At 45.4% G+C, this 17,445-nt stretch overlaps 1 protein-coding gene across 8 annotated transcripts in view; it reads left to right on the top strand.

Moving 5' to 3' along the window:
• The window catches only part of LOC111849745 (lethal(3)malignant brain tumor-like protein 4), a 51,939-nt gene extending 34,734 nt beyond the window's left edge, over positions 1-17,205 (top strand). For 7 of the 8 annotated variants that reach the window (XM_023822901.2, XM_023822899.2, XM_023822893.2 and 4 more), the window contains exons 18-20: positions 9,014-9,183; positions 14,266-14,328; positions 15,299-17,205. In XM_023822901.2, the coding sequence (XP_023678669.1) occupies positions 9,014-9,183; positions 14,266-14,328; positions 15,299-15,454 (389 nt within the window). In that variant the 3' untranslated portion in view covers positions 15,455-17,205. The remainder of the gene's footprint in view (positions 1-9,013; positions 9,184-14,265; positions 14,329-15,298) is intronic. The other variant, XM_023822897.2, reaches the window with a different exon arrangement.
• The last annotated feature ends 240 nt before the right edge of the window (positions 17,206-17,445 follow it).

Raw genomic sequence — 17,445 nt, 5'->3', positions numbered from 1 at the left:
GTGCCCTGCCGATTCAATGGCTAATGCTTTTTAAACTTTAAACTATAACTTACACATGTGAATAGTATGTATAAATATAAAACACAAACTATGAATGCTCAAAAGACTCCTTATTAAACCTGTCTATTAAATCCTGGAAATGGGATTTCTGGGTAAACCAAAGACCATAACGATTAAAAGTGTATGAAAAACATATTTTTGTGTTACTTCAAGCTGTGAGCTGTTAAAGGTTCCAAGTAAAATATACTATAATCACTGATATTAGAATATAATGCTTTTTACCGCTCATTGACTTGTTGCTATAACAACACTGTGATACTATCTTTAGCAGTGGAGGCTAGAGTACATCTGTGATAAACACATCCATCATTAAAAAGATACTGTGTAGTCTTGATGGATGGCGATATTTCACTGGTGTCTACAAATCCCTGTTAAATAGCTGTTTCAACTGTATCTAATTCAGCTTTGAGTATGTAGGGTATCGGAGGTTAAACGTCACCGATGCCGATCATTGCGTGCCACGTTTACATGACTGTAACTGATTTGTCATGCATCGAGCACTAGGGGTGTAAAGATGCATCGTGATGAATCGATTCTTAAGGTTCAATACATCGGTATTTAACATCAGAATTGATCTTTAGGGGGTTCTTTTACTTCGGGTTTGTTTGCTGTCACGTTCACATGCTACAGACGCACAAAGAAGCAGCACCGGCATGTGAATTCCCGAAATGAAGGATTGCAAGGGGAGGCTCATTAATATTCATCAAGGAAGCACTACCTGATGATCTTTGCGCTGCAGTGTTCTTGGGAAACTCGCACCGGTTTTGTAGGGCTGTAACGGTGCATAATATTTTGGTTCGGTACAAACACCGGTTTTGGGTTAACGGTTTAGTGCAATTTCGGTACAGCAAGGGAAAAAGAATTTATTTTGAAATAATTTATTATTAAAGCTGCAAACAAACACAATAAGGAACAGTTGAAAACCGTAGGCAATGTATCTGTCGACGTGTCTGAATAGCAAAACCTAAGAGACGGGGATTGTCAACCTGTCAGAAGAGTATGCTACGTTATGCTACATTACACTACAGTGTGCTACACAATGTTGCACTGTGGTATGTTATGCTACATTATGCTACAGCATGCTACAGTGTGCTTTATTATGCTACGGTATGCTACATTATGCTGCAGTATGCTTCATTGTGCTGCATTATGCTACATTATGCTAATCTGTTTGTTGAGGCCTATGGTACCAATGAAAAGTGCAAACGCAACCACTAATCTCGCAGTGAAACACGTCTGGCTCAGGCTGCAGCCAGAGGAATCATGGTGTGGGTGTCTGATCAATCCATCTCTGCTCTCTGATCAGTCGGTGCAGCTTATTATTTCATTATCCTGCATTTTTGCCAATATGGCAAAATCACGACTTTTGGCATTTCTAGTTTTTTGAATACATTCAAAAACCTGTTATCTAGACCTGGTGGGGATATTTTTTCAGTCCCCAGAAAAGGAAAGAATGTTATAAAAATCTTAAAAATGCCATAAGTCTTGTATTTTGTTTGGTTACTTATGGTAGTTTTTACAGATGGAATTAGGTTGTGCCCATAGTTCCCACAAAGATATAGATGCCTAATCTGTGTATCTGTGTGTGGTTTGCACACTTTCCTCTATTTTTCTCCTACCGCCCAGATACATGTTGCTGAACTGACATCTCTAAATTGCCATAATGTTTGTGCCTGTGCTTGCCCAGTATTTTACTGGCAGCATATCCACGCTGCACCCCTGTCATGTGCTGCCTGGGAGGGGCTGCAGGCTCTCCTGGATATGCGGTTGGAAGATGGGTTAGCAGTTAGAGTTGAAGAACAAACATTAGAATTTTTTGGATTGGGCTGACTCTGCAAAGAATGTTTGTTTGGAAGCATGGGGAGTGATTTAGCAGTTCTGACAGGTCTAGGAAGGCCTGTCTGTCAGCTGTGGGTTGTGGCAGAAAACGTGTGAGATCAAGGGGGAAATGTACAGGCCCATGGAGAAGAGAAAGTCAGGTTTACAGGATTTCTCGCTGAGCGCTGAGAGTCACCGCTCCTCGGACTTTCCCCGCGAAGGCTGTCATCACTCATTAGCATAAACCAGCGCCGCAGGGAGCTGAAAACCCCATGATGATTTCCAGCGACCCACCATGTGTGAGAGTTACCGCCACAAACCCTCAGGTAAAACCAAGCTCATGGGAGTCTTACTTACACAAAAATGTAGGAGAGGATTGATACAGAGACACAACCAATGAGATTGGTTAATCCTGCCTCCTCTAGTTGCTTGTACCCACCTCCTCTACAACCAATCAGATGTCTTGCTCCGGCCTCCTCTAGTTGCTTGGACCCACCTCCTCTATAATCTGATTGGTTATCTCTCTGACCCATTCAGTTTTCCTTCTGCTCTCATGAACGTTTTTGTGTAAGTAAAACTCCCACGAGCTAAAAGCAAGGAGTAATCCGTTATTTTGTTAAGCTAAGAATATCAGAATATTGTTATTCTGATTTATGACTGAGAGGATAAACCAAGCGCTCAAAGTGAATGATGACTCATGTCTTCTCCTGTACCTCCCTGACACCTAAACGTGATCGTGTATTTGGTTTACAGTTCACCAGTGCCAGGCATACCGTACTGGAGAATGCCTTGTGCCGTTTCTGCCTGTCCAGAATGGTTTACATCATTGCAGGGATGCCACTGTCGTTCTAATTTTCACCGTTTCCCCTTGTAGACTTCTTGTAGATTCTTTTTCAATCAATTAGATAGAAAGCAAGGTCAGAAATGTACATGGTGTGATTAGTGTAAGCTTGCAGAGTGCAATTGTACTACCTGGACCCTTTGAATTAAAGAGGAAAAATCCATCTTTAATAAGAAGTTGAATCTGTTCTCCAGCAGTTCTTTCCCTGCAAGATGACATTTTCTATGTCAGTGTAACCTTATTCAGAGGCTAATATCACAGGCTCTCTGAAATCCTTAAGGGATGCCAAGCACTTCTGAGAGTGCTCGACCCATTATCTTTATAATGCATCAACAAGCTTATTCTGCCATGATTACTTCCCCTCTGATCTCTGGGTTCAGTTCCAGTGCATTTGAAAGAAGGGGAAAAGAACAGGAAGCGGGAATGAGGCCTGCTTCTGCTGCTGATTGGCTGTCAGGTGAGGGGCGGGGCTTAGGGTGTAGCTGACATCAGGAGCAGGAGCTTGAGGCCTGGGCTCACTCAAGGTCAGATCTGGGGTTTTCTCAATGACACTGCAGGGGCATCTTTATCTGTACTGCTTTTATGTTGGTGCTTATCTAGCACATTCTTCCTTCCAATTTTGTTATAGAGTTGGGTGTTTCTGCTGGTGCAATTTAGGTTAAATGCCTCGCTCAAGATTGTAGCCACCAAGCCCTCTAAAGACTTGAATAGGTGCAAATCAGGTCCCTAATCTGGCACTGCAGATACCCCCGGGTATGGAGATGGAGGCCCCTCTGAAAGGCATAAAATATACCCCTGAGCTTTTTTGGAGGTGCTACATTGTTCTGATTTGTCTTTATTGATCCTCACAATCATTCTTCGCTGAATTTGTCCAAAGTTGTTGATTGGAACATTTTGCAAATAAAACGTCTGCTTAGTCTGACAGCTTGGCTCCCTAAGGACACTCTTTACCGCAAACATCAACTGATCTGACATTCAAGTATCTCTTTTAAAAATCTCCTTTTTTCAAATAATTTCTGACTGCTGTTGGGGTTAGTTTACCACACAGGGGTGGAGCTGTGATGCTGAGCGTGCCTGGGGATTGGTCCCCCTCTGCTATAACTCCATCCCTCTGTCCCTGTGTCACACGCTGCCCCCTGACCAATCAGAGCAGCCGGGCGTCTGAATGTCACAAGCTGACCTTTCTGCTGAGATGCCCCTTCCTTTTCTTTTTTCTTCATGATGAACAGTCATTTTGTTTAGGCTGAATAATTAATTGCCTTTTCAGACAGGCCCCTGTGAGGACGCCTCCTGCTCCCCTCAGGTCCTTCTCATAAGCCTGCATTTGTAAGGGGCTTCAGAAGCGGTCAACGCCCCCCCCCCCCCCCCCCCCCCGCAAGAGCCAGTCTGCGGCTGCAGTCAGCATTTCCTTTGCGCGTCCCCATTCCCCATATTATCCTTGGTCTGGCAGGATCCGGGTGACGTGTGATGCATTTTATATAAGCAGAAGCCCGGCATGGTGTTGCTCCTCCGTCTCGGAGATAATTGCCTTTTCATCTTCAGGTCTGAATTAGCAGCCGCTGCCCTCGTATGATTTTTATCCTGCACCAGGCTGTAACGCTCCGTACCGTGGATGCTGGTTTTTACCCCTGCCTTCCTGCTCGCTCTGTTAGCTCTTTCTTAGGAAAACTTAGGGGATCTGGGGCAACTGATGCTTTTGATCTTAGAACTTCCAGTTTATTTAGCAGATGCTTTCATCCAAAGAGATGTATAGTTGAAAACAGGGTCAGCCAGTCCCTGGTGCAGATTGGGATTTGGGACCCTTGCTCAAGGGCCCCAGCGATGAAATTACTCTGGGATCTGAACCGGCAACCTTCCGATCGAGTTTTATTTGTCCAAAATATAGTTATACTCGGTACAGTGTGCAGTGAAATGCGTAAACAAATACTTAAACAAAATATATGTCACAGACGCAGTGTCGTAACCCACTGAGCCACAAGCCGCACCAATTTTAGCCTTGCTAGGTGATTCATACACTTACAACGTGTGACACTTCTGCTTCACTCTGGTACCTACGAGCCCCGAGATACAGCATGTTAGCATCGACGGGGTCGCCTGCTGTGGAGCTCAGCGGACAGCTAAGGTCACACGGGCAGGTCCAACGTGCCAGTGCTCTGTACTCGAGGCCCCGAAGGCAGCCAGCCGCCCACCCCTCCTGCAGGACGCAAGAAACGCTCAGAACACATTAACACCAAGCCGGATGATTAAAATTTCATTCCGATGGAAAGTGGTTTTCAGACACCCTTAGGTAGATGATGGGGGAGCTGCGGTGTGACAGGAAAACCTCTGCATCTGGAAAAAAACCACGATTAATGCATTTCATCAGTATTTTGCGGTTTTCTAAGTGACGTGGATCTGTGCACTTCAGCTGCATCAAAGATAGCTTTCCAGACTCAAAGACCTTGGTCAGTCATATCCAGAGGTGGAGATTCCAGGTCCAGAGAGTACAGATCCAGACCAAGATTTTATTTCAACCAATCAGTTGAGTATAAAGAGTCACAGTCACAGAGTACTCAACTGGTTGGTTAAAACAAAATATTGGCCTGGATTTGTACTCTGGACCAGAAATCTCCACCTCTGGTCATATCTGGGTTTACTTGGAGAGTTGAGTCTAACAGCAGATCCCGCTGTCTTTGGATATGCGTTCTCCTCATGCTGACTTATAGCCTGGTTTATCCATGTGGTTCTTCTGCTTTTCCTGCCATTTGAGAGGGCAGGAGAAGAGAGGGATACACAGAGGCTCACAGAGTGCCAACGAGCACCGGAGCCCACCAGAGCTGATGGGAATGGAGCAGAAGCTCCTCAAGCTGCAGACAGGACTGGCCAGACAAGCACCATCTCTACAAGGGACCATTCACTTAATGGGATTGTAATATTATTGCTTTGGTCAACAGAGCGTGAATTATTGACTTGCATAGAATATAAATACAGGGAGGAGACAAAAGAGGAAGTGATGGACTTTAAGTGTGTAGTAGCTGAAGTGTGATTGCAAACTCGGCTACAAAGGCGAGACATATGAAGCTCAGAGTGGTCCAGTGTCTCACTACACTCAGGTCTGGATTTGACTGGAAGCTTTCGAAGGACTGAAGCCTTTCTGGATGGGTGACCTTACTCCTTATTAATGCATTGGCCGAAAGGTGACCTGCTCTCTACCTGCTCAGGGCACCGAACAGGTTGGGGGTGCAGGGGTTCAGTTCAAACCCTGAGCAGAAGCTCCGAGGGCACAAAGCCACTCATCTCCCATGATGCACCGCAACCAACGAGGCACATTCCTGCGAGAGGAGGACCCCGTGTCTGGCAAAGCCCTCACAGCCCCGTCTTTTAAGTAGCTCTTCACATTGAACATTCTGCCTTAACAGAACCCAGTGGGCTCTCTATAATTAGCGAAGAACACCGAGACTCTCTGTTATTAGCACAGGGGGAGCGTGGTTAGACAGAGCACTGAGGTAAAAACATACGCTCCCTATTAATAATAGAACAACCTGCCTTAGCGTGTAAGAGATGGGAGCACCCGCCCCCCGCCCCACCCCCCAGGTGGATGTGCACATATGTGAGAGAAGACGAGAAGCAACATAACCGGTTGGTATATGTATGCTGTAGTGGTAAATTTACAGTAAGATTACAGTTAACTTCATTGATCCCAGGGGGAGCATTCCCGTGCTTACAGCAGCAAGAATGTAGTGCAGAGATGAACATACATATACTGACAAACGGATAAGGGACAAAGGCACGGTACACAGTGTGCGAATGGAGGAAACGTAGTGCAATCAGACTTAAAAAGTACATAGAACATAAAATCAATGAAATATTTTGAAAAACAGAATGTGACACTAAATAAAGTAGTATGGGCAAGTGTCATTTTATTTAATTTCATTCGATTTTTAAAAATTTTTTTTTAAACTGCTTGCTGACGTAGGTTAGGGGTCAACAGTAATAACCTTCTGCGGCTCATTTAAAGTATTTGTTTAAAAAAAAAAAAAAATCCTTTGCAGATTAAGTTAAGCCGGCCGATGACTCTTTTATCACTTTTGTCTTTTGTGAATTTTTCATGCATTCTTTCCATCCGTCTGTTTTGTCTCGTCCCGCTCATGCAAACGAAACCTCATTCCTTCACCAGTTTGTCGCATTTCCTGCGGTGCGGCGCAGCATTGCCTCGTCTTTCTCGAGGTGCTCCGTGGGCTCTGGCTGCGTGTCTTCGCTCTCGACTGGGAAACGGTTATAGTGTGTCATGTATTTTTAACGTACCTCCTGGATAAGGATGGTGTCTTTCTAAAAACTGCGGCGCTGGTCTCTGCTGGCTGGTGTGTAAAGCGGTATTTTTAACTCCTTTCCTCTTTGTTCAAGCCTCCTAGTCATGGAGCTGTTGGATCTGTCTGTTCCTCCGTGTTTCTCCACATGCTCCTATTCACTGTATGGTACCGTTAGCGCTCACATTACGCCAAATACAGCTGCAGCTTAGGACAGAGACCGTGTTGGGCATTTCAGTTCCAGAAGCTACAAATCCAGACCAATATTTTGTGTCTACCAATCAATTTCTGTGACTGTGACTCTTTATGCTCAATGGGTTGGTAGAAACAAAATCCTGGTCTGGATTTGTAGTTTCTGGAACTGAAATGTCCAGTACTTGAGATGGAGTAAATGGATATGGATGGATAGATGGCCACCTTCCCCATAATATGTGCCTGGGGGTCACTCTCATGTGCAGGGAAATGCAGGACCCTCGTCACTCGAAAGCCCTTCCTGTCCTGTTTGTCCAGCGCGTACAGGGTCTGTTATTGTTTGAAGAGGCAAGTGCTTCTCTGTTAATCGATACTTCATCTTCTCTACTTCAGGTGGTGCTTAGGCATTTAAGCCTTGATAAGAATTTAATAACCGCATGAAACCGTTGATAATTATGCCACAGGTGGCAGGAATTAATGGAAAAGAATTCATTTCTGGATTAGACACTATTTGAGTAGAGCAGAAAATGTGAAGAGGTTTGGGAAACCGTGCGATTTCAGAGGAGCAGATTGCTGAATTCGCCGCAGCTTGTCATTAGCTGGATTTCATTAAGGATATTAGGACTCAGTCACGCGGCTGACAGCGTCAGAAGGAGCCAGATTTTAATTGTTTTGACATCTGGGATGGCAAAGGGGCCGTTCAAAGAGCCCATTCAGAGAGCTTGCAGCTGTAGGACTTTGCCTACTGTAGGGGCATTAATATGAGGATTTTTCTTTAAAACTGGTTCTCCGGGTGTCCGTTAAGCATCCGCTTGCAGGATGAAGCATGATGGCAGGCTCTGCATCAACCCTTTCGTCTCCCAGTCCGCCCATCCCGTCTCCCTGTTTCCCAATGAATGGTGTCTTCATGTGGTTTCCTTGGAGACATGTTTTGGCACTCCCAACTCCCCATCCGAAAGGAGCGACCAGCTGTGTCCCATCCTACCCCCCCGACCTTGGCATCTTCCTGTCCCAGTGCCCCTGTTTCACAGTCTGGGCCACTCGACGGTAACATTTTGCGTGAGATGCGTATATGTGGCTCTGGGGGGGTGGAGGGGGTGATTATTTTCTGGAACGTCTCATTTCTCAAGAAAATTAATAATAATGATAAATAACTTATGTCTAATATAACCCTTTCCCACTGATAGATGTGCCCGGTTTCCACAGCACCTGCGTCGCGGACACATCCTGGCACCCAGAGAGACTATCGCCATAGTTACCTTCCAGTCCAGGCTCGCCTTGGCTTGTTTGCGCATAAATAGAGAATTGCATGTTCGCCAGTCAGGACTTCAGTGGGATTTTCTCCTGCCAGGTGCTCGTGAGAAAGTGTCTCTGGAAGCGTGTAAAGACCTCAAGGGACCATCCTCTTGCTCGCTCTGCTTTTGGGCTCTTTGCTGGGTGATAATTGTACTTTTTCACATTATGAGCACAACACCATCTCCCTAAAGACCTGACCTAAATAATCAGTGATGCCTGATCAGAGGTGGCTCCCTCCACTTAATGTTAAGGCTTCTGTATTCTGGTTCCCCTGATTTAATGACCAGCTGTTGGAAGGTTCTGGGAATAATTGGGGTAAAATTTTGCCCATTACAGGTAGATGAAGAGCACTGTATGTTTACAAACATTTCCTGAAGTTGTTATTCAGCCTAACTGTTTCTTTTACTGCCTTACTCATTTTACTTGTGCCCAGTCGCGTCGGTTTTGTCTGTTGGCTGGTCCTGGTGGCCAGCTCAGGGTCAGGAGCCTCACTGCCGTGTTCTGTGCTTGGTCCTCGCAGAGTGCGGCGTGGACGGCATGCAGCAGACCCTGCACCAGTCCATCTTCCTGTCGGCCATGACGGCCCACCCCAGCCGTGAGCTGCCCCTGTGCTGGGAGCAGCACTGCAAGCTGCTGCCGGGGGTGGTGGGCGTGCCGGCTAGCCGTGTGGCCCTCTGGACTGTGGATGAGGTAAGTATACTACCCACCCATCCCCCCCTTGCGCAGTGTCTTTGTGGATTCTTCCATTTTATACAGGGATCTGCATACACACCGGCAAAATGGCATCATAATGAATTATAATGGTCAGTATAAGAATTAAGGATGTTTTGTATTGCATTGCAAAGGTATAGTGTATTATAGATGAGAGCTTTATAAAGCATTCATAATGCATAATAAACATGACTATAATGTGTTATGCCTTCTTATAAAGTTATAGCCATGTTTATAATGCTTTATGAATGCACTATAATGCATTATGAAGGCATCTATATAATGCATTATACATGGCTGCTTTACGTAAAGTGTTACCAATTTATTTATGGCAAACAAAATAATTTATTCAGATATTGTGTAATGCTGAAGTCCCAGAGATAAAGGGAGATTCTCAGAGTGCTGTGTTTTGGTCTAAAAATAGCCATTCGAGCGTTGCCGTGGTTTCTGGGAACGGATCAGCCATCCCATGGGTTTGGCTGTAAATAGCTTGTTGTGCTCCGTCGGCTTCCGGACCTTTTCCTCTCCTGACGGTCTCGATCCGTTCCTGGAAGGAAGTGCAAGTGCTGCTAATTCTCAGTGTCGGCGGTAAGGGGCCCTGCGGCGGACGGGCTGGGGCTGCTCTGACCGCAGGACGGCACCAGCGGCTGTGCTTTTTCCCAGGACGCGGTTCGTGGCCTTAACAGTGGCCAGTGATGTATGGGGGGGGGGGGGGGGCATGGTGCTCCTAAGTGATTAACTCAGCACCGTCTGTCACCATTAAACCCATCACTGTGTGCGGTTTGCGTCAGGGGTCCATCAGGTCTGCCGCTGAAGATGCGGACTATGATGGTCGCACCGGTGAGCTTCCTGCAAGGTCACGCCGATCTGCCACCTCTGGGAAGGGAGGGGGGGTGGTTACATATGAAGGCATTATCTCCCTGCTGAGAGAGTATATAAACCCACGAATGGGCCTCAAGGCAGCTCAGGGCCCCCCAGAGCCGTGCACTCAAACTGTGAGCCATAATTCAACCTTAAGGGAGCCTGACGGAAGAGCAGGCAAGCTTAAAAAAGCAGTAAATTAGCCTGCAGTTAACAGAGGTGCATGTCGTAAATTGCAAAAGCGATGATGCCTGACAAGGCAGCGCGGGTCAAGCATAGTCATCAGCTGGAATCTCGAGCCCAGTAAACATTGTTATTTTTTAGTAACTGATACACAAATGCCGACTAGTAGCTGGTGGCTGCAGCTATGTATAACCACAGGCAGGTGGCGCTATGCTGGTAAGTGAGGCTTTATATCTTCAGTGCCCTGGCGTTCCATTTTAGATGGTACATACAGTATGTGGTACACATTTGAATAATTAAGCACCCCCCCAATCCTCGTTTATTATTTTTCATCGCCCCAAGCTCTGTGTACACTCATGTTTAATTGGGTTTTCGGAGAAATTGACAGCAGTAAAGTGGCATCTGAAGGAGGGTCCTTCACTGCCTGGGAAATTAAATGAGTCCAGTCACTGACACTTTCACTCTTTCTCGCCACCTGTGGGCGTCGAGTCGCTCCGTGTAGGTTGGGTGGGGGCTCACGCGGATGTCGTACTTGGCTAGTCCCCTCTGCGCTGGGTGACAGTTGGACGGTCAAGGACAAAGTCCCTGAGTCATTCCGCAGATGCGTGTGGCTCCGCCCACACATCAGGATGGAGGCCGTGTTCGCTTAACGTCCGCATTGTCAGCGAAAGGTGAGAAGTGGTGGGGATTCCGATTCCAACATGAAGCGAAAATCTGCTCATCTAGCAAATTTTGCCAAGGACTGAAGAGAAGGCATTTTTTGACTTCTTACGGGATGTGCAGATTAGACAGGATATAACTGTATTGATGTGCAAGGGGGACATTTTTGTAATTCATTTAGTAAGGTACCTACATCAGTAAGGCTTCGTTTCATGTGGGTCGGCCCTGCCGATTCATGCAGAGTTGGTGATCTTGTACGGATGAACCGCCTTGTTCCGGAGTGTGTGAGGTGCGTATGTCCATGGCCCTCCTTTTATCCTGTATTGGTCGGGGGTAGGGGGTGGGGGTCATCATGCCCATGCTGTCCTGGCGGCAGGATCCTGTAATTACCCAGCATTGCATGCTGGGTCCAGGATGAATAATGCATGGAAGCTACGAGGCGTGGCCGACTGGCGTTTAGCACGTCGCAGCAGAGGAGCCTGCCACGGTAAACGGGCGGCGGTTTGTAGCGGTTACTGCAGCACTGCCCGCGGCCAAGCCTTAAGGAGTCCTTCGTCTCCCGCTGAATGACGGTGGCCGCTTGGCATGTGAGGGACAGTTATTAATAATCATGCTATTAATGCCTTAGAATGATGCGCTTCTTGTGTGTCTGTGTGTCAGTCACCCCGTTTTGGATAATGTTTCCAGCTAGATGAGATTACAGATTCTGTAATTAAGAAATATCCTCACTGACGGTGCCCTGGCCTGACGGCCTTAGGGTCACACTGAGACCTCCTGGTGATGACTGAGCTCCGTGCAGGAACATGCGACCCAGTGGCCTGCTGGGAAGGAGAAGAGGACCTTGTTGGAGCTCATGTCTTTGCCACATCACTCATATATAACGATAAGCAGTAGACACCCGGCCGGCCGTGCCTCAGCGAAGCACAGAATGCAGGGAGATAATGACATACTCTGGGCCGTCGTGCCTCTGGATCCAAGTGCCCAGCCTCCGCTGTCCATTCTGTCTCAAAGGGTCATGCTTACTCAAACTTTATGAGGGCTACTGTAAGGTATCTTGTAACTCTATATCAGTGTTTCCCAATCCAGTTCTATGGGACCCACAGAGAGTCCTCATTTTTGCTCCGTCCTGGCTCCTGTCTGGCAGGGAGCTCGGAGGGAGCAAAAACATGGACCGACTGTAGCTCTCCGAGGACCGGATTGGGAAACGCTGCTCTATATGTAAATGTGAATCTGCAATTGGCTTGAGTGTATAGACTGTAATCACATCTGCACTGTGGCATTAGCTTCAGGGATGTTCGGCAGTCAGCCCATCGTATAGTTACTGCCGGTCGTGAAGTCCGATTCATTTAGCCTTTCTTGTGTTTTCCGAAGTTCTTTTTGATTTCCTGTTCTTTTGCTTTGTTTTGAGTCTGTGTTGGTGGCAGAACCCGGAGAGTGTCTGCTAAATAAACAGCAAGCAGTGATTACAGGTGGTTCTGATCAATGCAAAGGTTACGTCTGTGGCTGTCACACCCGGGGTCTCCTTGGGATGACCTGCCCTTGTGACAGGGACACTGGCCTCTCGGTTGGTGGCTTTCCATCTTGATCATGGGGTCCCTTGGGAGTCTGTCTCTACCATGGCTGCCGATAGGATCTGGGTGTTTTCCTGCTTAAGCTACTTCCTGCCGCTATGAGGTTGGGAGTCCTGGCTTCCTGGGCTCCTATCGCCAGATGCTTCCCCACCCTGTTACCTTCCCGTCCACATTCCAGCAGGTGCCCGGATAAGTTCCTCCACGTGGGTAACGGCAGGAGTCTCGCCTCTCCTTATCCCCATTCCATAAATGCGAGCAGATCAGTCTCACCTCCTGATCTTCTAACATGGTGTTTCCCAATCTGGTCCTCGGGGACCCACAGTCAGTCCATGTTTTTGCTCCCTCCCAGCTCCCGGGGGAGCAAAATTGTTGACTGTCTGTGGGTCCCTGAGGACCGGATTGGGAAACACTGCTGTAACACATTTTACACTCTCCACCTGTCATTGCTGGTATCTCAACCGAGTGCCTCTCCACACATACACACATGGTTAGAATCCCCCCTCGCTCAGGGTCCTCTGGAGTCCAAATGCAGGGGACTGCACTGGGCTCCATGTCTCGGCCCAGTATCCCGGTAACACCCAGTCAGCATGTCAGCTGTCAGGAGCAACCGCATTGTACATGAGGGCACAAAGGCTCCTAATGGGCCCGTTTTCTTTGCGGGCTGATTCTTGGAATGACAGATGAGGGTTATTTCTTGTGTTGAGCAGTTAATTTTTTTTTTGTTACTATGAAGGTGATGAATTAGGAAACAGGCTGTAGGTGACTCAGGACGTAAGCGAGACTGACTTAGGAGCCATATGGGGATTCTCATTCTTTGATATTTTCTGTAGCTTAATATTATGCTGGTTCCAAAGCTTTGCTTAAAATTTGGAGGCAGATGCTGTTTTTCGGGGTTACGGTGGTTCTGTTTGGACCCAAGCTTGCACAGATGGCAGATCGGAACCATAAGTGCTTGGCTGTCCCTCGGGCCAGGCAGTGAAGTGAAAGGGCTGTTGGCTTTTATCGGTGTGTCTGCGTGTGTGCGCACGGGCTTGTGTGTGTGCGTATGTTTTGTTCTGTCTGTGTGTGTGTGTGTGTGTGTGTGTGTCTGTCTGTCTGTCTGTCTCTCTGTATGTGTGTGTGTGTATGTGTGTGTATGCGTTTTTGTAATTATTACATTATGGGGACCAGATTACCCCACAATGTGATTAAAAAATCTTTTTTTTTTTTTTTTATATTGTGGGAACATGTTTTTAGTCCCCACAGAGGAAAACTCAATTTTATAAAGTATGTGAGTTGTACCCAAGCCATACCCGCGCTGACATGGTCCTAGTTATTATTTGTAGTAAAGCACATTGCAGTGTATCAATGCATTCCCAATAAATCTGAACTTGAAAATTATCAACCACCTACTTAAAAAACTGCTCTAGAACAGCTGAACGGAATGGAATCGTAATGCAAGTTTACGCAAGCAAATGCCACTGGTGTTTGATGCTAGCATAAGATGGCGATTCTCACAGATCTCGCACGGAAATTAACACACAGTATAAAAAGAATAATAAGTAATCATGATGTGCATCGTGTGAAGAGTAAATAAGCCGTTTTACGTCATTGTCGCTCTCCAAACCGAGCGACACCTTTACCGAGCTGGCCCTTCTGCAGTGGAAAACTGAAGTGAGCCGGAACCGCACTGTAACTAGTCGCTCTTCGTGGTAAGGCTTGGTTCCTCTATGCCAGTGGTAAAGCGGCAATGGATATCTAATCTGTGTGTGTGTGTGTGTGTGTGTGTGTGTGTGTGCGCCCATAGGTGGCCAACTTCATCCACTCACTCCCAGGGTGCGAGGAACCGTCTAAGCAGTTCCAAGACGAGGTAAGCACGCACCGTAGTAAGGCTGTGGGAGATCTCCCCTTTAGGTGAGCTAACGAGTTTTAACTCTCCCCTATCTTCCGAATGCAGACCCTCATTAAGTACAGCTGGTAAAGCCCAGTCTTTTCTGCTGTGTGCTTTTGCATGTGTCAGCAGTGGACTGTGGGGAAGGGAGGGGGAGGGGAATGGGGGGGGGGATAGCGCCTTTATCCGCAGCTCGAGGACATTTCCGAAAAGGTGGATTTATACCTCGACAGGATTCTCCCGCAGACCCCTCTAGCATTAATGTTACCGGATGTTACCAGCTGTAACTGGCCTAATGTGGGCCATTCGTGTCATAAGATTTTTTAGGTTAATTTAGCCTCACTATAGAAAGAAAGATTAGGCAACAGATGAAAGCATTAATGAATGACACACTATCGAGATACAATATATTTCATTTGTTTAGTATATTTGGCATAATTCCAGGCAGTAAGCATATGATTGTGTGCCCTGTGATGGACCATCACCCCCCCCCCCCCGGGGTGTCCTCTGTGTTCCAGGCTTGTCATGGAGGGTGTAAGGTCAGGTCAGATAAGTAGATGCTTTGTAGTATAGGTGACACTTTTCATTAACTTCACCTTCATAATGACTTTATAATGCATTTGTAGGACATTCATATGAAGCATGTAAATATACTTTAACATCCTAATATATATACCAACTGTATTATACATTAATGACAAACATTATACGATAGTAACAAACACTATAATCGTGTAATGATAAGGTTTGTTAATAATGTATTTTTAAGCTGTTAAGGTATGTTAGGATGTTAAGGTATACTTGCATGCTGCTTATGAATGTTCTATGAATGCATTATGAAGGTACACTGAATGTTCTATGAATGCATAATGCAGTTTATGTAAAGCGTTACCGTAGTATATGAGAGTTGAGATCCAGGCTTGATTGTGATCCATGGTCTTTTTTACAGCAGATAGACGGCAAAGCCTTTCTGCTACTTACGCAGCGTGACATCGTGAAGATCATGAGCGTGAAGCTGGGCCCGGCTCTCAAGATCTACAATTCCATCCTGATGTTCAAGCACGCGGAGGAGGCTCAGTCCGGGGGTCACGACGCCAGCACGTGAAACCGAACCTGATCCAGTCTGCAGTGCCACAGGGATTGGACCCAACAACTACCTGAGGCTTCCTTCAGAAGACTCCCATTTCTTATATAGAGCCCCGTTCCTATTCTGCTACCCTTTTTATACCCACACAGGACTTCAGAAGTGACAATCACTAAACACAAGGTGTCAGTTTGCAGTGGTCAGACTCACTGCCCAGTCATCAAGGTGCTATCTGTATTCGAGACCCAACAGGTAAAACTGTACTGCTGTTAATTTAATTGTACAAGACTGTCTACTGAAGTTGAACTTTGAGATGCCAGAGTTTGTTGTGCTGTCTAGTTTCATTGCATTCTATTTTGTATAAATGTTATAATATATAATTTAATTGTACTTATGGAGTCAGACCTATTTATTGTGAAATAACATTGAGTTTGGGAGGTAAATTAATATATGATTCAAGATTATATGCCAAATGGTTTATGTTTTAAATTGTGGCAATTTTATAATATACACCATAAGAAATTATTTTTTAAAAGTTAATGTCATTTGGATAGATGAAATTGTACTTGGTCCATTTTGAGGAAAATTCAATTGAATCGCTTTTGAAATATGACAGTTCTTTTCATATTTAACATTAGCCTTTTTATTTAATTGTACTTCATTTCTAAGTCTAGGACAGGCTAATAATCATTAAAAAAAACTTACAGATACAGAAATAAGTCTCTTTGAATATGTAAGACAACCATTAAGGACACAATTTGTATCATTTGTTTGAGAGAGAGGGGATCTTGCATGGCCTTTGCTAGTGCGTAGGCTCTTGTTCTGGGTGAAATCCTGGCATTCTCCAATGCTGGGCCTCATGACTCTGCGCGCTTGCTGACCTCTGTCCCAGCTTAATGATCCAGCTGTCGACTGCAACGTGGAAACGCACGGATAACCTGCTTCATTTGAGAAATCATGGTCATTTCGAATCTTGTGCAGCTGAATTCATGTAACTCAAATGATCTAAAAGCTTTGTGTTTTAATTGTTGCTCCATAAAATTAATTATTTGTACTCCATTAACTGAAGAGAGTGCTTGCATTTGTGCTAATAAAATGCCCCATGTTCCCTTTAGTCTGCCATTAACAGAATTAATTTGGGTTAAATTTAGTTTGAATTAATGAAGCCTTTAGTTACTTATTTCTTGACTATAAAAGAACGTACAACTGAAAATCATCATGTAATGAGCCCTATATAATCATTTGGACTAATTAATTTAAATAGCTTGATTGAGGCTAATAAATTGAAAGATCAGCTACAATTAAGCCCAACAGTGGACCGCCAAAACCAGATCTGGATTGTGCAGCCTTGCAGTACATAAGGTTGCAATCTGAGCTACAATTATGAGTGCTGAATGTTAGTTTTTATGTTAATGACAGCTGAATCTCAGAGCTGTCCTTCAGGAATGTATACGTTAAACATCACAGGTTGTTATTTTTTTGTAGGGTTGCATTTAACCTCTTCTTTAAAGATAAGATAATCCACCTTTTCCTCCCAAATTTGCTTACCTGTCTAGTACCACAGACGATGGTGTAAATGCTTCTTCATTTGGGTTTATAGGTTATATCTGAGCACATCATGGGATCCCTTTAAAAGCCAGAAGGACTGTACATATTTGTGATGCTTTCCTTTGCAGCCAGTGAATTTCCCTTTGTCCTGTTCCTTCATTGGAATCTTGATCTTAACTAAATAAACCAGAGGAGTGTGTCCTCCTGTTTCTTTCGTGGTGGTATTCCTGTCCTGTGTGACTTTCTGTTCAAGAGTATTTAAGCATATGATGTGAGTGGGATTGGAACCAGTCTTCTCTCGCCGAATGGATTTCAGATTGCACATATAAAGCCGTATTTAAGATATGAAGCACTTTGGAGTGTTGACCACCTTAAAAAAGGATACTCCCACATTGAAAAGGTTAGTCCCACCTTAAAAAGGATGTGCCCACATTGAAATGGTTATTCTTACCTTAAAAAGGTTA

This window comes from Paramormyrops kingsleyae, chromosome 4, assembly GCF_048594095.1.
Source record: "Paramormyrops kingsleyae isolate MSU_618 chromosome 4, PKINGS_0.4, whole genome shotgun sequence".
NCBI lineage: Eukaryota > Metazoa > Chordata > Actinopteri > Osteoglossiformes > Mormyridae > Paramormyrops > Paramormyrops kingsleyae.
This window is presented reverse-complemented; position numbering and strand designations above follow the sequence as displayed.